This window comes from Ochotona princeps, chromosome 19, assembly GCF_030435755.1.
Source record: "Ochotona princeps isolate mOchPri1 chromosome 19, mOchPri1.hap1, whole genome shotgun sequence".
In the NCBI taxonomy this organism is placed as follows: domain Eukaryota; kingdom Metazoa; phylum Chordata; class Mammalia; order Lagomorpha; family Ochotonidae; genus Ochotona; species Ochotona princeps.
The window spans coordinates 6,860,716-6,885,571 of NC_080850.1; the positions used below are offsets into that span (position 1 = coordinate 6,860,716).

Here is a 24,856-nt window from a genome sequence, read left to right on the forward strand (position 1 = left end):
GGAGCTTTTGCGTGCCCCATGTGGATGATGGAGTCCAAGTGCCTGGGGTAACTGCCTTTGCTTTCCCAAAAATGTTAGCAGGGTGCTGGATCAGAAGCAGAGCCAGGACTTGAACCAGCATTCCAATAGGGGATGCTGATATCCCTAGGGGTGGCTTAACCCACCAACTGTATAATACTGGCCACCTTTTCATCTAATTTGACATTTTAAAATAATTAAATATTTTAGGATCACATAACTCAAAAGATACTTTTTTTTTTTTTTAAATCAAGAGGTACACTTGGAGCTTGCATTATGTCTTAGCAGGTTGAAGCCACTACCTGTGATGTTGGCATGCTATGTGAGCAACAGATGGCAGGTCCACTTCTAGTTCAGCTCCCTCCTAATGTAACTGTGAAGGCAGCAGAAATGGCTCAAGTTCTTGGCCTCCACACTCAAAAGGGAGGCCTGGATTGAGTTCCAGACTTTGGGATGGTCCAGACTAAGATATGGAATCAATCCAGCTGACCATCAACTGATGACTGGATAAAGAAAATCTGATACAAATAAATCTTTTAAGCAAAAAAAGATATGCTTACCAGATTATTCTCTTAAGAAACAATAAAATGTTCCCTTAATGAAAAAAACTGTCTTAACAAAGTCAAATATTTCCAATACCATAAAGAAATACTAAACCACTATTAGTTATCAGAGAATCACAAATTCTCTATTATTAAAAACTATTAAAAATCATAAATGAGCAGTAGGTTAAGTTAAATTTTATAGCTAAGAGGCCTACTTCAATATAATGAAAAGTTTAGTCCAGAATTTTAAAGACAGAAATCCTTTAATATTATCAATTTGTATTAAAAATTTCTGCTGAATGGACCCCAAGCAGCCTGCACTAACAGTAGCATAACATTTTCAGAAACAAAACTATTCAAGCAGCAGCATACTTTTCTTTTTTTTTTTTAAGATTTACTTATGTTTATCATAAAGCAGATACACAGAGAGAAGGAGAGACAGAGAGGAAGATCTTCTGTCCGTTGACTCACTCCCCAAGAGACCGCAATGGCTGGAGTTGAGCCAGTCCAAAGCCAGGAGCCAGGAGCTTCTTCCAGGTTTCCCTCACAGGTGCAGGATCCCAAGGTTCTGGGCCATTTTCTACTGCTTTCCCAGGCCACAATCTGGGAACTCGAAGGGAAGCGGAGCAGCTGGGACATGAACCGGCGTCCATATGGGATCCCGGCATGTGCAAGGTAAGGACTTTAGTCATTAGGCTACTGTGCTGGGCCCTCTCTTTTTAACCTGCTAAACAGCAGTTATACCTAGCTCCACTGGCTCCTTTGACAAAAATGAATATATACTCATGTTTTAATAGGTCATGTACTCCTAGAGAGTTTCACGTCTGGACACACAAATATGATTCATAATTTTCTCCCAATTCTTTTAAACTCAGAGAGTACACTCCAATAGGGTTCTTAAAGATCTCTCCATGTCAGACATTTAGAGCTTTTTCATTCTTTTGCAGTGGCTGAACATTCCATTGTATGATTGTACTATAATATCTTCAAATACATCCCACTTATGGACACTAAAGTTAGTATTTTGTTGCTACAAAAATGTTCCAATTATCAATCTTGCAAAAAATCTCATTTCACACAGGTACATTTATAATACACACTTACAAAAGTCAAAGTACTAGCTCGAGAATTTTTATAACTTTTTCACAGTTTTGATAGAAATTATAAGTTGTCCTCCACAGAAATTACAAATTGTCCTCCACAGAAACTGAAACAATTTATACTCCTACTATCTGTTTATGACGACTTCTATTTCTTCACTTTTTCTTCACATAATTCTGAGTGGTATAAAACTTTAGAATTTCTAGATATCTGAAACTGAGCATGGTATCTGTTTTAATTTGTACTTATGTAATGTTTTCCCAAGCTTGTAAGCTTCATGCATGTTCTGTGCCCTATTCAAACGCTCACTGTTTCTATCAGACTGTCTTTTTAAATTATTGATTTCTATAAATCCTTTATATAGTAAATAATTGGCCTCCTTGTAACAACAGTAAATATTTTTTCTTGTTACTCATTTATCTCTTAACTTTGATTATGGTTATTTCTAAAATGCTATCTAGAAGCTGTTGTTTCTTATTTTTGGAAGAAATTTTTAAAAAATATTTATTTGAAAGGCAGGGTTATCAGGTCAAGGAGAGACAGAAAGATCTTCCATCACTGGTTTATTCCCCAAATGGCTGCAATGGCCGGGGCTGGGTTAAGGCAAAGCGGGAAGTCAGGTGTTCCTTCCTTCCAGGTCTCCCACATGGATAAAAGGGGCCCAAGCACTTGGTCCATCCTCTGCTGGTGTCCCAGGCCATTAGCAGGGCATCTGGATAAGAAATACTGCAACGTGGTCTCCAGACGAGTAACAGGGATCTGAGTACTTGGGCCATCAACTGCTGTCTCCCATAGTGCACATTAGCAGGAACCTGGAATTGTCTGGAACCCAGGCTTCCAATATTGGATATAGGTGTTACAAGTGACATCTTAATAAATGTTGTGTCAAATATCTGCTTTTTGTTTTATATTTGCATTTCCTTTCTACAGCTCACAGACCCAAAGCCAAGGAAGATATGATACCAAGACAGTTTGTTCATAGGTCTTTAAAACTCATATTAAGCGAGTGATCTGCATTTGCCTTACAGGCAATAATGCACCCAGCAGGATATATAATCCATATGTCAAGGAAGTTTTGGTAGTTTGACAGGTTCAGCTGCAGATGCTGGAAATAGTTCAACAATATAGATGTTCATTTCCTTACCGAGCAAAAATACAAAGTAGCGTTCCAGGGCTAATTAGTGCCCTATGGTATATGAGGGGTTTGGTTCTCTGCATCTTCTTAAGTTTGGTCTCCACAATCATATTGTTATCTAACATGGCTTCTTCAACTCCACCCATTAAGTCCACAAGTCACAAAAATTACTTACATCTGACTGCCTATGAAATAATCACTCAACCATACTTAGAAACAAGATAAAACGGCCACTCCCCTTTTCATGTCATTGTCATATATAATTATATATGCATTCACTATAATGAGTTACTTTTAGTAAAAAGCATTGGAAGAAACAGAAAGATAAATCATTTAATAATTGAAGTATAAGTACAAGATCTCAAATAAAACTGAATAAATTTTTAATAATTACTCTGGATTCCTCTGAAAATTCAATTAGCAAGTATTCGTTCAGTCCACAAATGTTTCAAGGACTACTCCATATGTAAAGCATTAATTAGTTGTTTAGAATATAAAAATGAATAAGACATAGGGGTATTCCAATTTGTGGAAAAGTTGATTGAAAGATAAGTCTAATTTGGTGCAAAAGATTTTGAAGTCTACGCAATTTCTTCCTAACATGCTCTTCGTGAGTGTTTTTAAGACTCCTCATTTGCATACATTTCAACACTTTTATATCAGAATATCCATATCTTTTAATTCTACTTTCTACAAACTTTCTGAAGAATACTTGTATACATTATTTCCTGCCCCTTAAAAATCTATACCTTTTAAAGGAACAGACAAAACAAGACACAGAATAAAGAATGACAAGTGGCTAATAAATGCTGTAAGGATATCAGCAAGCACTCCTCATATTCTAGACAGAACAGAGCAAAGAGAGACTCTCAAGACCTAGGGGAAATATGTGTAGCTGTCTAAAGAAGGAAGGAAAAAATGTTATGTAAGAGCTGAAAAATAACCAATTCTATCGAGAGCAGTCAGTAGCAGGAGAAAAGGTTAATGGAGATAAGACAGCAACAAGACAAAGATCCTGATAAACCCAGAATATAATCACTTAATCATGCTGATTTTAATCCATGGGGAAAAATCCATGAAAAGTAATGAAAAGTCAACTCAGAGTTCAAGGAAAGCACTGATACAGTCAGATCTGTGTTTCAGAAAATAATGAAAAAAATCTTGACAACAATTCAGGTTTAAAAAAATGACAGGAATTGAACTGGTAGGGGAAAATATGGAAATAAATGTACTATTTGGGATAACTAGAAAGTGGCACTAATTGGACTTGATCTAATGGAGTTTGCAGAGGAAAAGGGAAAGTTAAGGACAATCTTTAGGATTCAGAGATACAGTAATGCTCAAAGAATAACAGCAAGCCTAGTGTGGACGAACTGAACTGGAAGGAGTAAGAAACAGAGTCAGAAGTCCCCTGGGATGCTTACAGCCACAGATTTTGTCTCCAGCCACTGGCAGCTAATGAGTAGAGGAAGAGGTAGCAACATCTAATGAGAAGAAAAGCTGCAGTCACCTCTACCACAGGATTTGAGAGAGCAAAATCCTGAGCTAGTCTGCAAAGTCTTCCGTGAATCGTGAGGGACGACTGAGAAATGAGCAGTTGACAGCACTATGGAGAGACAGAGCTGCACAGCAAAGCAGGATCAGCCTGGAGGAAGCAGGCGCTCTGTTGGCACCAGCAGACTGATAGGACATGTGGTGGAGAGACATTATGCTTCCAACATTCTCCTTATTTAAGTAGTACTGTGTGGCCTGGGCACAAATGTATTTATTTGCTAAGTTAAAAGTGGTACATTGAGGGCCGGGCGGCGTGTGTGGCCTAGTGGCTAAAGTCCTCGCCTTGAACACCCCGGGATCCCGTATGGGTGCCGGTTCTAATCCCGGCTGCTCCACTTCCCATCCAGCTCCCTGCTTGTGGCCTGGGAAAGCAGTCGAGGACGGCCCAAAGCTTTGGGACACTGCACCCGCGTGGGAGACCTGGAGGAGGTTCCTGGTTCCTGGCTTTGGATCGGCACAGCACCGGCCATTGCGGCTCACTTGGGGAGTGAATCATCGGATGGAAGATCTTCCTCTCTGTCTCTCCTCCTCTCTGTATATCTGACTTTGTAATAAAAATAAATCTTTAAAAAAAAATGTGGTACATTGAAATAAGTAAAGATAACATTTTAATTATAGTTGTAAATTAATACAGTGTTAGAGTTTTTAAGAGTATATAGCTGTGTGCCCTAACGGCAGAGACTTTTGGCAGGAATTTTGTGATCGAAGTTGGCAGTGTTACTACAGGAACTGGACAGGTATCATACAACAGAAAGCAGCAGTGTTTTACTTGGAACCTCTTCATATGAAAGCAATAGCCTATAGTTGGACATAAATACCATGATTAATTTAAAATTTCCATATTCAAAACCACAGATTGAATTTATCCTGAGACAAGGTGTACAAATTCTAAAACATGCCCTCCTTAAATCTGCTTTGGCAGCACCACTTTCTACCCAGTTCCACATCTAAGCCACTTGCCCTGAAACTCTACTGAATATTCACATAGTTCTTACTGTTACAAATGTTACAAAAGCTTACCCAGGGAGAAGTGAGGTCCTTCATGGTTACAGCCTGTACATGCAACTTAGAAGGACCAATAGGAGCTCTGACTTCCTTAGAAACTCTAACAGACAAGACTAAGAATTGTGGGAAAGCTAAGCTAAACACCTGCTTGCACACAATCAAATCAACAGGAAGGCGACACAGAAAGCAGACTATCATTTGCCTTCAATTCCCCAAATTGTGGTTCTTGTGAGACACAGTATTTCATGTATCCTTTAGGGAAAACTTCTGTAAAAGGAAGTGATCCAGCTGTGTTTTTTTGTTTAGGAATATATCACATTATACAGATGACTTTCATTATTTATGGTATTTAATGTTCTATAAAATGGCTGTGGACACTACATTGGCGAACACTGAATAATGGCTCTTAGGAGAAATGTAGGATCAGGTTCCTTGCTTTATTTGTGTTTCTGTTTAAACAAAGAGATCTTATTTGAGAAACACTGTTGATTTGCTAATACTAAACACAGTTAAAAACTAATCTCTGAATGTAGGTTATCTAACTAACCGTTGTTATCTAACTAACCATTGTATTTTCTCTCTCAGGCAGAAGATAACCTTCTTATGCTTAGGAAGACCAAACAGCATTTACTGCAGTTAGGTCCTTTACAATGGTAAAGTATTCATCAAAAGCACTAGAATGCAAACATCGTGCTCCAACAGGCAGCATAAAGGACACTTACTGCATGAGATTTCAAACAGAAAGGCAAAGGATCATCCTATTCAACATCAATGGAAAAACTCTGCAACAGCCAGTTGAAAATTCTTGCATGCCAATGACATCCACAAACGACAATAAAAGCACATGGATACTGATGCAGCCATAACATACATTTTATCCAAGGGCCAGCATTGTGGCGCAATGGGTTATGCTGCCACCTGCAATGCCAGCATCCGATATGGGCAGTGGTTTGAGTCCTGGCTGTTCCACATCCAATCCAGCTCCCTGGCATTACACCAGGAAAAGCAAGGCAAGATGGTCCAAGTCCTTGGTCCCCTGCCACACATGTGACAGGTCTGGATGGAGCTCTGCAATGCTGGCCTCCACTTGGTGGAGCTCAGGGCAACTGCAGCCATGTGGAGAATGAACCAGTGGATGAACAATCTTGCTCTCATTTTCTAACTCTACCTTTCAGGCAAATAAACAGAACAAACTTTATTCAGTAGGCAGATTTGCAAAAACAGAATACAGGTATAATGAGAATTGAACGTATCTGTCTTGCTCTCTTTCCTTTCCTTATAGTCTTTCCCCTTTGGAAATGCATCCTCTCCCTTCTAAATACTGCATTCACCCATGAATTTCAACTACATCTGTTATCTAAGGAATGCAGATTGAAACACAAAGAAAGTCTTATTTAATATTAAGTATGCTTGCTGCTTAAAGAAAAAAATTATTTTTTTCTATTTGGGAACCATAAAACTGCTTTATTTCCATATATATTTTTCCTCAGGACACAGTACAAGTGTCTGTTTCAATATTTCATAGACTTTAAAAAACTAAATGATAGCTAAAAGAATACTTAATCTCAACTTTATAAATATGTAATGTACCTTAAAAGATGGGACAAAGGCAAACTCTTCACTAGGTTGACAATTAAAGCACTTTAATGAGGCCCCTGAAATACCTATTATTCATATTTTCAGGTGACTTACATGATACAGGAAATTATAAGTCTTAGAAAAAAACAAAAAATTATCTGGTTTTCATTCAGATTCAGAGTTGATTGAAAAGAGTTTAAATGCTGGAAAAGGTACGGGATAAATGGAGAATTCTATTCAAAACAACCATAAATTTATTTAATACTTAGGAATATATTGAGAAACAATGAGAGATTATCAAACACTATACACTGACTTTAAGGACTTTACTAGAAATGACAGTGGTGCAGCACACTCCTAACATCAATGGAATCATATCAAACTCCTCGATAATTATTTTTTGTGTGATACCACTGGCATTTCAAATCTCTAGAGTGTAGGGCTGGCATTAACGGGTTTATACCTTAAAAATTTGGGGCAAAGGGCATAAAAACAAAAATAAATTTAAGCTCGACAAAAATTAAACACAAAAGCTGAAATCATGAGAGAATTAGGAGAAAACAGAGAATTTCTTTATTATTCAGAAGTAGAAAGAGCTTTATAAAAAAACAAAAAAAATGACAAAGATCATTACTGAATTTTAAATTACTTAAAGCCAACAAAAATAAACTAAAACATGCAGGAAACATTTTTAAAAAGAATAGCAAATAATCTTTGATAAATATGTTATGAATGAAGTAGGAAAGATCACCATAAGGGATCAGTGCTGTGCAGCAGCTTAACCTGCTGCTTGTTGAGACACCGAAATCCCACAGCTGACTGCTAGTTTGAGTGCTGGCTGCTACTCTTCCGACCCATTTCCTCCTACTGTATCCAGGAGGCAGCGGGCAAAGGCCCAAGTACTGGGTCTCTGCCATCTACAAGGGAGATAAGGATGGAGTTTCTGCCTTCCAATTAAAGATGGATTTCCAATAAAAATGTTACATGTATCTCACCCTAATTTTCTACCAATTTTAGAATTGTGAATTGTGTGTGTTCCATCAGATTCTAAGCAAAAAAATCAACATAAATCCTTATCATATCATTTGCCCAAATGTTCAAAAATTTTGAACTTATCATGTATTAGAGATCTGAATTCTTCAGATCATTTAACCTCTAGGCTTTAGTTTTCTCATTAATAAAAAGGGAAACAATGCTTTCCTTGAAAGGCCAAATCCAAAATTCTTCAGTTTATTTGTCTTTGTTTTTATTTAGATTTTAATAGCATATGTATTTCTAAATTTTTACTTTTCATAATAGAGTTCCATAAGCTCAGGGATTTCCCTTTGACCTCCCTCATTTATTTTCCCACCATTGTTTTCCCCTATATTACACTATAGTATAGTCCTTTAGCAATAGACACAGGTCCATCATTCTGTTTTTTAAGTGTATCATTACATTGTATAAACAATGGTAGAAAGTCCAGCATCTTATTGTTTAATATTTTAACAGTTTCATTGGAAGTCCATCTTTAATTGGGAGTAGAGATGCATAATGTAATGCATCTTCACTTTTTTGGTATGCTACTTTATAATACAAGCTCAGGAACTAAATTTCTTAACAATTTAGCTAATTTCTGAAAACTACAATGTTACTTACCGGCAGGATAATTCTCCATCCATAGCATCATGTTCATCTGTACTGGTATATGTCAATCTTCCTCCTACAACTGTCCCAACTAAGTATACCAGCCAGGCAAGACGTCCTGATACATAACAAGAAAGAAAAAAGTTTAGGAAGTAATAAGAAAAGTAAAGCTGCTTTCTCAGAAAATTTCAAAATTAGCCAAGTGATTTATTCTTAAAAACACTTTATAAACTTTTGTTAACTGGGGTCTTAAGAGAATTAGATTTGGGTTTTCAGCTTACCAAGATAGCATAACACTGAAAAAGGTACATATTTTGAAGCCATATCAAATCACATTTGAATTCCGATTCTACTACTAGGATACTGAATAAGTTACTTACCTCTTTATATCTTAGGGATTTCATTTGCAAAATAGAGAAATGTCTACTGTGATCAAAACTAATAAAATACTAAATGTAGTATCTAGTACCACAGCTGTTAGTCAATCCGAAAACTTTATTATGATTCAAGAATCAGTATCTTTCCTGATAGTCAACGTCATGATAGCATCATTCTGATCATTTTAAGTGTTGCTCTTACTTGGAACATAAAAGCTGCTAATAAATTTATATCCTATGACTTTTTATGTATGTTTTTTAACAAAACAATATTGTTATTGAGAAACCTATTAATCCTCTAGATTTATCAATCTAAGAATCAGATCCTCCCAAATTTGAGACCTTTTTGATCAATTAACATGGCATATCTCGCTAAAACCAAATGTACTATTCTTACACAAAAAAATATTGAATTTCATATATTGAAATCATTTTTTAAATAAGATATCTTTGCAAGTGAACCTAGTTGCTTTACCTTTTTTTAAAAATTGTATTTTTCTTAAAAACTCAGATTAACAGAGAGAGAAGGAAAGATACTCACTACCCAAGTGGCCACAACAGCTGGAGCTGAGCCAATTCGCAGCCAGGAGCTTCTTTCGGGTCTCCCACGCAGGTGCAGGGTCCCAAGGTTTTGGACCGCCCTCTACTGCTTTCCTAGGCCATAAGCAGGAAGCTGAATGGGAAGTGGGGCCACTGGGACACAAACCAGCCAGTATCTATATGGGATCCCGGAATGTGCAAGGTGAACACTTCAGCCACTAGGCTATTAAGCCAGGCCCAACCTAGCTGATTTTAATAAAGGTGCTGAACTGAATAGTCGGGGAACTTGGCTGTGCTTTTTCGAATACTTGAGAAAAATTAAACACACACACACACACACACACACTCGGGACTAGCACAACAACCTTATGACTAAATCCTCAACTTGCGTCTGCCAGGATTCCCTAAGGGTGTCGGTTCATGTCCCAGCTGCTCCATTTCCCATCCAGCTCCCTACTTATGGCTTGGGAAAGCAGCAGAGGATGGCCCAAAGCCTTGGAAGCCTGCACCTGTGTGCAAGACTAGGAGGAAAGTCCTAGCTCCTGGCTTCACACAGGCTCAGCTCTGGCTGTTATGGTCACTTGGGGAGTGACCAGCAGATGGAAGATAACTTTCTCCCTGTATCTCCTCTGTATATCTACCTTCCCAATTAAAGAAAAAATCTTAAAAGAAAAAGAACACATTCTTCCTATATTCCTATGAACACCAGCAGTGACTATTATATAACAGGAAAACAACTCCCTCAGAACTTCTGGGATGAAAATCAGTCTATCAAGGGGACAAACTTCCTGGATGTTAGAAATGTTAACTGGCAAGTAAGCACATAGCTGTTCTATCACAAACACAACAAACAGAAATTAAAAGTCACCAATTTTTCATCTTTTTACACTAGACAAATGAAACAGACAATGCAGATTAGGAAGCACAAATTTAGTCAAGTGAATCATCATGAACAGACTCAAAGTTTCAAGACATGCATAATTAGTTTTAAAAAAAAAAAGGTACTAGAACAAACAGCCCACATTGGAAACTCAAGGAATTCAGAAAGTTGCCTTATGTATAAAAGTCTTATAGTCAATATGAAAGTCAACAATAATGTGGTCTTTCTATCTTATTATATGTTTTTAAAGATTTATTTATTTTTATTACAAAGCCAGATATACAGAGAGGAGGAGAGACAGAGAGGAAGATCTTCCGTCCGATGATTCACTCCCCAAGTGAGCCGCAATGGCCGGTGCTGTGCCGATCCGGAGCCAGGAGCCAGGAACTTCTTCAGGTCTCCCACACGGGTGCAGGGTCCCAAAGCTTTGGGCCATCCTCGACTGCTTTCCCAGGCTTCAAGCAGGGAGCTGGATGGGAAGTGGAGCAGCCGGGATTAGAACCGGCACCCATACGGGATCCCGGGGTGTTCAAGGAGAGGACTTTAGCCGCTAGGCCACACTGCCGGGCCCTATCTTATTATATTTTACACATTTTCAAGGTTCAGCCATGCCACAGCATATGTAAGTACTTCATGCTTTTTAATACTGAATGATATTCCAGTTTTTAGGGTTTGGATTTTTTCAACTGTATTTTATTTTTTCATTAAGTTGATGGATGTTTAGATCATTTCCATCTTTTTGGTGCTTATGATGCTGCTATAAAAAAATATGTACCAATTTTGTTTATATATATATGTATATACACACACATATATATTAGGCATATCTGGAAGCAGGACTGTTACCTACACTATGAACATTTTGGAGACTGGAAAAATGTCTTTAGCAGCAGCTGCACAATGTTACGTTTCCACCACTGATAGTTCAAAGGTCTGGTTTCTCCAAATCCTTGCCAATATCTGGTTTTCTGACTATTTTCCTGGTCCATGTGAAGTGGAATATCAGGACATTTTTGACATGTATTTTTTAAGACATTATTTTCATTTAAAAGGCAGAGTTGCAGAGACAAGAAGAGTCAGAGAAAGAAAGATCTCCCATTTGCCGGTTCGCTCCTCGATTGGTCACAACGGCCAGAGCTGGGCTGTTCTGAAGCCCGGAGCTAGGAACTTCTTCCAGGTCTCCCCCAATGGTGCAAGGATTAAAGCAACTGGACCATGTTCTGCTGTTTTCCCAGCCATCAGCAGAAAGCTGAGTCTGAAGCGGAGCAGCCAAGACATGAAGTGGCACCTATACAGTATGCCAGCTACATCATAGCACCAGCCATGAATGTATTTTCTTCCTATTTTTCCATGAAATTAATATTTATGCAAGGTATGAACAGAAATTCAACTTCATTTTTTCAAATGTGGCTATGTACCTGCCTCAAAACCATTTGTTGAAAATATTTTAATTCTTCTGTCATTGAATAGTCTGGACATCCTTTTAGAAAATCAGCTGACTATATACATGAGGCCTATACCTTCTAATCCTATTTCATTAATCTATACAGCCATCTCTACCCTGGCATTCCACCACCTTGGCTGCTGTTACTTTGCACTAAATTTTGAAGTCAAGTGTGAGTTTTGCAACTTCATTCTTAAGATTATTCTGGCTGTTCTGGATCATGTCAATTTCCACAGAAATTTTAAGATCAGCTTGTTGATTCTGGACAAAGAAGCCAGCTATGATTTTGACAAGCTGTGTACTGAATGTACTGAATTTACAAATGAGTTTGGACAGTAATGTCATCTTAACAATATCAAGTCTTCTAATCCCTGATCACAGATTTCTAGTTATTTAGACCTTAAATTTTTTCAACATTGCTTTACACTGACAGTATATAAGGTTTACATGTCTTCTTAAAATTTATACCAGAGTATTTCTGATGCTATTGTAAGTGGACGTGCTTTGCTACACTTTCAATTGTTCTTTGTTAATATATATACATACCAATGGTTTTATTAATTGCTCTGGTAGCGTACTAGTCTGTTGGTGCTTTTTTATTAGTTATATTAATTGTTTTGTATCTCACATCCTGTTTGACTAGTTTCAATCTAATTTATCCTATGCACACACATTTCACTCTTCTCTGGCTCTGATATAAGTTCTAAAGCCTTGATTTTTTTTTTAAAGATTTTATTGTTATTAGAAAGCCGGATATACAGAGAGGAGGAGAGACAGAGAGGAAGATCTTCCGTCCGATGTTTCACTCCCCAAGTGAGCCGCAACGGGCCGGTGCTGAGCCGATCCGATGCCGGGAACCAGGAACCTCTTCCAGGTCTCCCATGCGGGTGCAGGGTTCCAAAGTAAAGCCTTGATTTTTAAAAGCCAAATCCCCACCAATTTTTTTCCTGTACTTCCACAGTTTAATATTAAGTACACTCTCTAACTTGTATGTTACATCTCCTACTGAGGTATAACATAATTTTGCAAAATGGTAAATAATGCAATTGTCAATTATCTGGACAGATCTTGATCAGCTGACAATACAAGAGTTCAAAACACAGAAAATGAAATTGAAAGATAAATAAATTTATTTTGGTGCCAAAAAATTCTAACACCATGTAGCTTTTCTTTTACAAAACACATAATCTATTAAAATTATTAAGGTTTCTGATATTTTTATAATCCCACCTATTCTGGTTCCTAAGATGGGATGGTTCCCTAGTCATCACTTAAGACCTGATGCCAGAAGAGACTGCTCATGTCCTCGAATCATTTCTAGAGCGAAGCTTTACATCTCTTGATTCCCAAAGCACCTACTGCAAAATTAAGTATATATGACACAAAAAGGGAATACTGGCAGACCAGATGAATTTAAAATAAATAACCTTATTTTGAAAGCTTACCATCCATGTAAAGAAAGAACATTTACATACCAGCTCTTGTTAAATCAGCTTACTTGAACACAGAGATTAAACCATGAACATAAGTTTTATTAACTTGCTACATGAATATGTACTTTTAAAAATGGAAGTGGAGGGTCCGGTGCAGCAACCTAGTGGCTGAAGCCCTCGTCTTGCATGTGCTGGGATCCTGTGTAAGCCTCTGCATCCTTTCTGGCTCCCTGCTTGTGGCTTTGGGAGGCAGTGGAGGATGGCCCAAAGCCTTGGGACCCTGCACCAACGTGGGAGACCTGGAAGCTCCTGGCTTCAGATTGGCTCAGCCATGGCCATTGTGGCCGATGGAGAGTGAACCAGCAGATGGAAGATCTTTCTCTCTGTCTCTCCTTCTCTCTGTGAATCTGACTCCAATAGAACTAAACAGATCTTAAAAAAAAAAAAAAAAGGAAGTGGAGAACCTGGCACGGTAGCCTGGTGGCTGGAGTTCTCTCGCCTTGAATATGCCAGGATCCCACATCGGCGCCGGTTCGTGTCCCAGCTGCTCTCCTTCCCTTCCAGCTCCCTGCTTGTGGCCTGGGGAAGGAGACTGAGGGAGGCCCAAGGCCCTGGGACTGTGCACCAGACACCTGGCTTCAAATTGGCTTGACTCTAGCTTTTGCAGCCTCTTGGCAGATGAACCAGCAGATGGAAGATCTTTCTCTCTCTTTGTAAATCTGACTTTCCAGTGAAAATAAATAAATCTTTCAAAAAAATGGAAGTGGAGTGGACTTCAGCATTGCACTTAAGATGTTGCCTGCATTCTATGTTGCAGTACCTGCGTACAAGTTCTAGCTTTGCTCCTAATTCCAGGTCAATTTCCACCTTTTCTAATCCAACATCCTGCTAACGTGCACCCTGAAAAGCAGCAGGTAACAGCTCAAATAGTTGGATCCCTGTCCACACACAGGCTTTAACTGAGTTCCCAACTGCTGGCTTCTGGCTCCTGGCTTTGACAAGGCCTGGCCTCAGGCTGGCTTAGGCAACTGGGAAGTGAATCAGCACACAGGAGACCTTTGTTTTTGTGTCTCTCTTTTAACTTAGCCAAACCAAGAACACAGCCCAGGCTCAAATCTTGCCTGAAGTAGTTATTACACCAGCTATTTAATCTCTTGGTTTTAACTTCCTTCTTTTTGAAATACAAGGATAATAATTTCATTATAGAGTTGTGATAAGCATTAATAGACATTGTGCATGTAAAGTGCTCATAATTACGACTAAGTGCTGTAGGTGCTCAGTAATTTTTGGCTGTTCTAATTAACATCAAATAGCTTCTCCATTTTTAACGGTAGTTTTGTATCATGTACAAAATACACAAGATACAGCAATACATAGCATTTTTATGTTCATTTTGTACCTTACTTCAGAGCTGCTCAACAAAATGAATTCACACAGTATTTAAGAATTGTTTTAAGTTCTTTCCTCTCTACCAAAGAGGCCTGTGACAATAAAAGATAGTTATGATTAGCCATATATCCTTTCATAATATTATGCCTAAAACAAATAAGCAAGAACCTATCTAAACCAAGGGGAAAATTCTGACATTCAGAACATGTGTTGAATGCCTGCAGTTATCATGTTCTGTGAGAGGGACACAACTAAGTATATGTTATATGTGAGGCTGGTGGGAAGGAAGAGAAATACTCCATGCCCCAAGATATGAATTTTCTGTGTAACACCATCTAATAAAAAGTTTAAAGATATGATACATATGATATGAATTTCTTCAAATTAAAAAGTTTTATTATTCATTTTATCCTGTGACCTTGAAATTAAGCTGTGAGTATAAAAAATGCTATACAAAGGGCCTGGCACAAAGACTCAGTGGCTAAATCATCCTGTTGCATGAGCCAGGATCCCATATGAGTGCCAATTCATGTTCTGGCTGCTCCACTTCCCATCCAGCTCCCTGCTTGTGGCCTGGGAAAGCAGTCAAGGATGGCCCAAAGCCTTGGGAACCTGCACCCTTATAGGAGCCCCAGAAGAAGCTCCTAGTTCTTGGCTTCTGGTTTCAGATTGGCTCAGCTCTAGCCATTGTGCTCACTTGGGGAGTGAATCATCAGACAGAAAATCTTTGTCTCTCCTTTTCTGTGTAAATCTACCTTTCCAATAATAAATAAATACCTATTTTTTAAAAAATGCCACACAAAGTGTATATTAACTGTAAGCATTTTTCTCAAATTATAGTAAATTCGGAATACAAATCTATTTACAAAAAACAACCAAGTATATACTTAAAATTTCCTTGCTTTATAAAGCAATGATTTTTTTCTATCTACAAGAAAGAGAAAATCAGCTATTTCTTAACTTTTATAACCTTAAGTTCTAAGGGGCCAACACAGTGGATTAGGTTGCTGCTTGTGATACCTGTATCCTATGTGGGCGACAGTTTAAGTCCCAGTTGCTCCACTTCCAATCCAGCTCCCTGCTAATGTACCTGAGAAGGTAGTTAAAGAATGCCAAAGTGCTTGGGCCCCTACAACCCATATGCAAGACCTGGATGAAGTTCCTGGCTCTGTGTTTTATTCTGGCTCATTCCCAACTGTTGTGAGCATTTGTGGGTGAATTAGAAAACAGAAGACCTCTCTCTAACCCTCTCTTTCAGTCACGCTGCCTTTTAAATTAAGTGGAGGAATAAATTAGTATATCTTTTTTTATAAAGTTGCATATGGACTCTCACATGTAGCTTTTTAAAAAGGAGAACACATGTAACCAGAGAGTACACCAGCAGCTGCCAGCAGCAAGGAGAACATAATGGAGAGAAGGTCAAAGCATACAAATTTACATTTACACAGTATGGATCAATCTATAGATCAAACACGCAGCGTAAGGCAACACTATTGTATATACTCAAAGTTAACTAGGAAAGTAGACTTTGGGTGCTCTTAGCATACCCAGAGAAAGGCACACCTAGGCAGTCATGCAAGGGGATGGACAGGATAACTGTCTGACTATAATATTCATTTTGCTATATATAGGAAAACATTATTTCATACATCTTAAACATTAACAAACAAAAAAGCTATTTTGGTAACAGAATTACCACCACGATATGTAAAGACATGTAACTCCATAAGTCTAAACTGCATTTACAAAAAAATTTGCTATGTGTTGCAAATCTATATATTTTTGCAAAATGTCATTTCATAATAAGACTAAGTTTCCATTCCAGTTTTCCATTATCCTATTTAATCTGATACATTCAGGGCACTGGTTTTAGCAGCTGTTCAAGTACAGACATTTTTTCCTTAACAAAATAATTATTGCTGTAATAATCTGTAATTATGGTTTATAACTGCAATAATCCCAAAGAAATCAGTCATTACCATAGATCACAAGTAATCGTTAACTACTGTTAATGACCTATTTCTTAGGGATTATTGTTTTCGTAAACCATGACCATATCAACACAAATAAGGAACAGCAAGACAATATAATACAAATGAGATCATAATATAATAATAAACTTATTTTGTAACATTAAAAGCCATTAAGCATCCAAATTAAAGTACACATAACAAGAGCATATAATTTTCTTTGTACAACACTAACTGAAGTGTTTAGTCTGCACAAAAGAAATTGAATCCTACTACACACAGCATACAGACTACAGCCATGTTGGACATTTTTTGTAATATAAAACCATCATTTTTTGAGTACACATGTTTTTCAATGGCAGACAAATTCATTACTACTGACTTTCTAGCTAGAAGAATGGATTACTAAAAGGATTACTAAAATTTTTCTATGTGTCAGCCATTATACTGGAGATTTTGATACACTCTTTTATAATAAAAACATGGTTTATCTAAGTACTGGAAACTCAGTTTACATTATTACTATCAATCAAGAATCAGATCTGACTTACATTATCAATCTTTATTTTATTCACTAAATTATTACATTTTAATAAATCCTAATCACATAACTGAACATCAATAGGTTAATCCAACATTTTTTTGAAAGAAAGCTTGTTTTGGTTCAACTGAATCTTTTTATATTTTAATCTAATATTTCATATGCTGACATATGACATGTATGTAATAAAGCAAATATCAGTTTAAGCATTTTGTAGGCTTTTTAAGTAGGAATTTACTAGGCATCTTTTTACTGAAATCTATTTAAATTTCCTAATTTACTGATCTTAGAAAATACTTCAAAAAATTTTGTTCAAAAACTTTATCACCATAATTATGTTTTACCACTGTTACTAGCATTATTTGTGAATTCATCTAATGAGTACATCAATTTTATGAATATTTTATAAAGATTTAACTGCCCTTTTTCAAAAAATTCGACTGAATCTGCTTTTTATTTGAGTAAGCCCTGATCTTTGTTCTCTGCTTTGCCCTTTCTCAGGATTTTATCTGTTCCTTACATTCTAACTTCTCAGGTTGTATACTTATGTCACAACATCTAAGCTTTTCTTCTTTTCTAATTCAAGTTTTTTGTTCCATAAATTTTTTTGAAAATCTTTTTTGTTTCTAAAATAATAAATTCATTTTATTTTTTATGATATTTACATGGTTGAGAGCGAGGCATGCCTATGTGAATCACCAATTAGGGTGGGAGGGTCGAGGAATGAAAGGAAATTAATTTTGCTGCAATCTGTAAATGTACTTCTGCTGCTACATATCTCTATCTTCAAATTCACTCCACAATCACTTCTTTTACTCATAACTACTGGAAATTATTGGAAGTTTCCAAATAGACAAGCTTTATTATTATCATGCTAATTCTGTTAACTAGTAATAAAACACGTGCTTTATGATAGTGAGTCATTGAAGTTCACTGAAATTCACTCCACTTTAATACCTATCTATATTTTGAGATTTGCCATGTGCCCTGGAGAAAACTGTTTATAATTGTTGGTTCCAATATTTCATAAGCATCAATTCAATAAAATGTTAATATTTTTCAAAATTCACTAAAATTTCAAAATTTACTAAACCGTTGTTGATTTACCTGATCAATATTTGAGACATTTATTGCAACCCTCCATGTGATAGTAATTTTTCAGTTTGTTACTACTTGTTTCCCTCTCTTTTCTCTCTTTTAAAGAGTTGTTTGAATGGCAGCACGATAAATGAGAAAATTTCCACAACAATTGGATTAGTTCAGACTGAAGCCAGGAGCCTGTATTCCCACCAGGTGCCTCATGTAGCTGGCAAAAGCTGTCTTTCCAGGCCCCTTATTCAGGAAGCTGGATCAAAAGGGCAGCAAAGACTGTTACTGGCACTCAGATGTACAATACCTGTATTCTTTTTTTTTTTTAATTATTTAGTATTTTTAATTCATTAATTGCATTGTATTATGTGACACAGTTTCATAGGTACTTGGGTTCTTCCCACCCCTTCCCAAACCCTCCCACCATGGCGGATTCCTCCACCTTGTTGCATAACCACAGTTCAAGTTCAGTTGATACTTGTATTCTAACAGCACATCCTCCTAGATGTTTTGAAACTACTTCTTCAGGAACAAGATACCAGACAGAAAATGTTATACGTTCCTGGTAGCCAAACCATTACCTCTAGCTGCTCTAATGCTTTTCATCTCAAAGTATTCTTTGTTTAACAATAAAAACTACACCTTTTCCTTCATATTTATATTTTCTTTTTTTTTTTTTAAAGATTCATTCACTTTATTACAGTCAGATATACACAGAGGAGGAGAGACAGAGAGGAAGATCTTCCATCCGATGATTCACTCCCCAAGTGAGCCGCAAGGGGCCGGTGCACGCCGATCCGAAGCCGGGAACCAGGAACCTCTTCCAGGTCTCCCACGCGGGTGCAGTGTCCCAAAGCTTTGGGCCGTCCTCAACTGCTTTCCCAGGCCACAAGCAGGGAGCTGGATGGGAAGTGGAGCTGCTGGGATTAGAACCGGCACCCATATGGGATCCCACGGCATTCAAGGCGAGGACTTTAGCCGCTAGGCCACGCCGCCGGGCCCCACATTTATATTTTCATAGCATGTACTTTTCTATTCCTTTACGTTCAACTTCTCATGTTTTACTGTTTTGGGCACATCTCATAGAACGAACATTAAATTCTTTTAAAAGTACTCTAATTCATAATCTGACGAAGCAGTGAATTTAAATCTAACTCATTTATGGCCAATGGATGAATAATAAATCCTGGATATTCCTACTATTTTCTTTTTATATTTTATCTAAATTTAGAGATTGGTTGTGAAACAGTTCTTGGAGCCAGAATTATGGAGATCACAGTCATGACATCACCATCTCATATGAGCACTGGCTGCTTCTGGAGGGTGGCCTAAGCGGCCCCGGTCACCCACAAAGAAGACCTAGGTGAAGCTCCTGGATTTGGCCAGGCCCAGCCCTGGCCACTATAGCCATCTGGAGAGTAACCCAGTGGACATACCTCTCTTGTTGTTTCTCCCTCTGTAACTCTTTCAAATGAATAAGTAAATACTTTCAAAATGTTCTTTTATCAATTTAGATTCGCCTTTTTCATTATTTTTAAAAAAATTTTACATAACATTTTTAATTCACATTTTAGTTGAAGGCTTAATACTCCACAAAATATACAGGTCAAGAAATAAAAGTACAAGCAACAGGAGGGGTTCGTGTTGTGGTGCAGAAGGCAAAGCAGCCACCTGTGATGCTGGCAGCCCCGGGAGGATCAGCTGCTCCACTTCTGATCCAGCTCTCTGCCACCGGCCTGATCCAAGTGCTTGGGTTCCTATACCCACAGAGGAGACTTGAAAGAAGTTCCCAGTGCCTGGCTTCAAACTGACCTACTTGGTAGCCACTTGGGGAGTGAACTAGTGCAAGAAAAAGCTCTGTCTCTCCCTTACTCTTTACCTCTAACTCTGAAAAATAGATTTAAAAATAAACAAAATAATAAATATGAGAAAAAAAGAACAGGCTAACAGGGAAGAACTATAAACAATAATGAAGTGAAAAGATGCCAATTTTACTCATGTATTCAAAATTGTTAAATGATCACACATCATTTTAAAGTAGTCATCACTGTTAATAACTTGTTTGATCAAGATCTAAAGCAAAGCTTGACAAAAACCTGTACCTGCAGTACAAGTAATATACATAGGCAATTCCATCCACCTTTTTTTGTTTTGCTTTGGTTTTTAAGTTTTGGCCTCCACATACAAGGAAGAACATGCTGTATTTTGTCAGTTCTGTGTAAAGTTCATTTCACTCAACGTGATGTTCTCCAGTTACAGCCATTTATTTGTTTTGTCATTTTTTCTGTCTCTTTACTTTTTCCTTTCATGGTTTATTTTCAATTTTTTGTTTAATATGTATTACATGTATATTTTAACAGAACATGTTGCAGTATTTCAACATTTATACAGTATAAACTAATCGATCAACTAGCATAATTAAAATTTCCATTTCCTTACAAATTCTTTGTTTGAAGCCTACCAATCTTCTCTTCCAGTTCCTTGCATAATATATACTACATTGTGCTGAATCTCAGCTTTCACCTTGTGCTGAACAACACTGGAACCTGATATTCCTATCTATAGTCTGGTATCTAACCAACCTCCCTCTATCCCACCTTCCTGTACTCCCGAGATTCTCAGTAATAACAATTCCAACTTCAAATCAACTTCTTTTAACTTCCTGCATGATGGAGAACATATACTATTTGTCCTTCATTGTCTGGTTTATTTCACATAACAAAAACAACTCTATTCCCATATATTTTGCTGCAAATGTGAGAATTTGGTGGGGAGAGTTGAAAAAGATTCTGTTGTGTAAATATGCCCCATTTTCTTTATCCCTTCCTTCATCAGAGAACATCAAGGCTGACTGCATGTCTTACATTACTGGGATTACTGCTGCAATGCACATGGGAGAGCAGGTATCCCTTTCTTAAACTGATTTCATTTCCTTTACATACGTATTTACAAGTATGAAAGCAGGGCCAGACTGTAGATCCACTTTTAGTATTTTAAGGAACCTCTACATTGTTTTCCATTTTTTAAAGGGATTTGCTTGTTTTCTATTACATTACTCTCTCTTTACCAGGTTACAGAAGATAATATGATTTCTATTCTTTTAGTATTATTGAAATTTTAGCCATCTTAGCTGACCTCCTAACAAAAGAGTTTAAGACAATCTTCATCATTTCCCTCATGTTCTATTATTTGTGTGCATTTAATTTTGTCTTTTAATGTCACTAAATAATTACACACACAAATACACTATGCTAAAAATTTACACATGTATCTGATTTCTGTATACCCCTTCCCATCTTTCTGGGATCAAGGTGTCCTTTTTTCCAGAAAAATAAAGGTTTAATGAAAACCTTTAAGGAAGTGCATTGTAAACATCTACTAGGGGTAAACATTCTGTTTTCATTTTTTCTGAAAAGATTTATTATTAATCCTTACTCTGGAAATAAATTTTGCTGATACATACTAACAAGATGGTAGTTACTTCTGCTCAGTTTTTTAAAAACGGGGGCCAGTAAAGTGGTTCAACAGGCTAATCCTCCTGCTGCAACACAGGAATCCCATGGGCACCAGTTCAGTCCTGAATGCTCCACTTTTGATTCCACTCCCTGCTGTGGCCTGGGAAAGCACCAGAGAATGGCTCAAGTCCTTGGTCCCTGGTACCTACATGGGAGACCCAGAAGAAGTTCCTGGCTCCTGGCTTCAGACTGGCCCAGCTCTGGCCATTGCAGCCATTAGGGAAGTGAACCAGTGGATGGAAGATGTCTCTGTCTCTCCTCCTCTCCATAAACCTGCTTTCAGATAAAAAAAAAACTAAATCTTAAAAAGAAGAATATTCCACATCATCTTTTTTACTACTGAAAAGTTAGTCTATTTCATATTTCTCTGTAAGTGATATTTCTTCTCCAGGTACTTAAAAGATTTTCTATGGAGTTTCACAGTTGACTAAAGAGTTGTGTTTTGTTATTGATAATGTACATTAGTGTTATTATATTGATGGATTAATGTATTCCATTAGCTCAGAAAAATTATCAGGCAGAATTTCTTCTATATTCTCTGCTCCAACCGCTCTTTTTCCAGGGCTCAATTTCATGTATCAAACGTCTCATTCCATCCTTTGACTTTTTGATTAATGTTTTCATTTTCCTTCTTTCTCTGCAGTTCTGAAAATTTACCAGATCCAACTGCCGATTCTTTCATCAGTTGGGTCTAATTTACAGTTTAACACTTATAATAAATTTCAGATCACAGTGTTTTAAATAAAAACTACTTAAGTCCTTTTCAAATCATCCTGAACATTCTACACATTTTTGTTGGCTGTTCATTTGTGACTCTTTTTACTTAAGGACTACAAAATCATATGTAAATATGTATTTATTTGAGAGGCAAATTACAGAGATTAACCATGAACTCCCACCCACTGATTTATTCCTCTAATGTCCACAACGGTCAGGGCTGGACCAAGCCAAAACCACGAGTCAGGAACTTAATTCATGTCACTCATATGGGCAGCAAGGACCCATTCACTTAAAGTATCATCTACTGTCGTTCAGGGTCCACATTAACAGCTTCATATGAGCAAAGCTGGAACTGGAGGAGGAGGTAGGATTCAAATTTAAGCATTTTAACATGGGATGAGAATATTTCAACAAGCATCTTAACTGCTAGGCCAAACATCTGGCCCCACAATTATATTACTATATAATTCCAATGTGTTCAGGGTCTTTGATGGGAGGACTCTAATTCAAGCTAAAAAAATTTTTTTAGTGCTTTTTCATTGGTGACTTACTTCATTGCTTATACACTTTAATGTTTTCTTTTGGTCTGTCTGTTATGAAAACTTTTTTGATTGATGTTAGTCTTCAGAATTCCTAAGGTTTTTATTTCCTTCTGCTGGAAGCCAATGGATCTACCTACTTGGAACCACTCTTTCTTTAAAGAGTTCTTTCCATATAATGCAAAAATCTCAGGTTCAGCATACCTATCTTGCAGCTGGCCAAAAGCTTTTTTTAAATCAATTTTATCACTGATATTGAGAATTTGCCTGTGAGGCCAATCTGTCCTTTACCTGTGCTTGTAACTGATCAGCCCCACTCTAATAAAAATTTATTTTTTTGACTTGGAGAGTGGTTGTGGTTAAGAGGAAAGGAATACAGAAATGAAAAATAAAGGAACAGAGGAGTTCAGAAAGACCTAAAAAAAAATTCAAGTACTTACTGTAATCCCAGCACTGCATTAAAAATGCATTCAAAATATGACTGTTTTACAGTTGAAAGGCCTTTCAGAACACCAAGTTGACCACACTGAAATGAAAGCTATTACCACTTCTTTTAAAGAAACACACACTGATTGTCTTTGTTATAAACTAAAGAAGAAAATATGGTCTTACAAATAGGTGGCTAAACACAATCCAAATTGCAACAAAATTCAATTTAATGTTTACACACAGAGTACAAATCCAAATCACGAAAGCTATAAGGCTGTTGCAATGTCATTAGCAAAATAAAAGCACACTAGAATCTGAAGGAGCAACTTATCCTTCTTAAAAAACACAACTAAAGGGACAAGTGGGGAAGGAAATGCAGTTTATACTTCACTCGGCAAGCTGTTCACCTCAGCATGCCACACCTGTCTAGAAGAATTTTAATTGTGCAAAACAAATTCTCAATTCAAAAATTAGGTAAGGGTTGAAATTTTCAGAGATTTATGTACAGAAATAATTCAAGAAAGTAAGCTTCTCCAACGGTAAAAGGAGAAAGATGAAGACATGATCAATATAAGAAGTACAACAGGAAAACTCTGCATAAAGCTGACTCCAAGAGTTTCACCCTCAGTGAAAATAGATAATGAGAAAACAGACAATCTGGCCCAGACAGTGAATGACAAACACAAACTCTGGCTTCAATGCTAAAAGCAAAGGATTAAAAACCCCGCAAGTTGGCATTTGACCAGGCAATTAACAAACCACTGGGGACATCCTAAACCTCTGATTCTCCACTACAGTCCCAGCTTTACTCCCAGCTCCAGCTTCCTGCTAGCACTCACTACATAATGGCTCAGGCTTGAGTCCCTGCCACCCATGTGGGTAATCTGGATCATGGTTCCTAGCTCCCACATTGTGGCTGGCCCACTCTCTGCTGCATTTAGGGGAGTGAAACAGCAGATGGAATATCTGTGAGGAGTGATTCAAACATCCCATCTTGGACCTGGCGCCATTTTGTGCTTCCCCTTTCCCCCATCTCGCGAAATTTGTGCCGTTCTGGTTATCCACCAATGAGATGAAACCTAGTGGCATCTTACCTGAGAACCTCACCCACTGTTCTCTCACAACCCATCCCCCAAATCCCTGACTACCTACAAATCATCTGTGATAATCTCAGTCACCAGTCCAGGAGACCACCCACAGCCCTCCTAACCAATTCCCCACATCCCCCACACCTTTAAGGCACACCTGATTGTATAAAGTGAGCCTCCATGTGTGCCCTCTTCCTTTTTTCCCGGTTCTCCACCAGGCACCCTGTCCCCTGCATCTTGCCCCCTTGCCTCTGTCCTGGCAGTCCTCCATCCTTCCACTGTTTCAGGAGACGGTTCCTTGCCTGTGCTCCCTATCTCTGCTCCCCCTCCCATTCCTACC

The 24,856-nt window shown here is 37.6% G+C and overlaps 1 protein-coding gene across 4 annotated transcripts in view; it reads right to left on the reverse strand.

Moving 5' to 3' along the window:
• RANBP17 (RAN binding protein 17) overlaps positions 1-24,856 on the reverse strand; it is a 282,863-nt gene that overhangs the window by 216,641 nt on the left and 41,366 nt on the right. For all 4 annotated transcript variants that reach the window (XM_036497037.2, XM_004587435.2, XM_058677578.1 and 1 more), the window contains one exon: positions 8,575-8,680. In XM_036497037.2, coding sequence (XP_036352930.2) covers positions 8,575-8,680 — 106 coding nt within the window. The remainder of the gene's footprint in view (positions 1-8,574; positions 8,681-24,856) is intronic.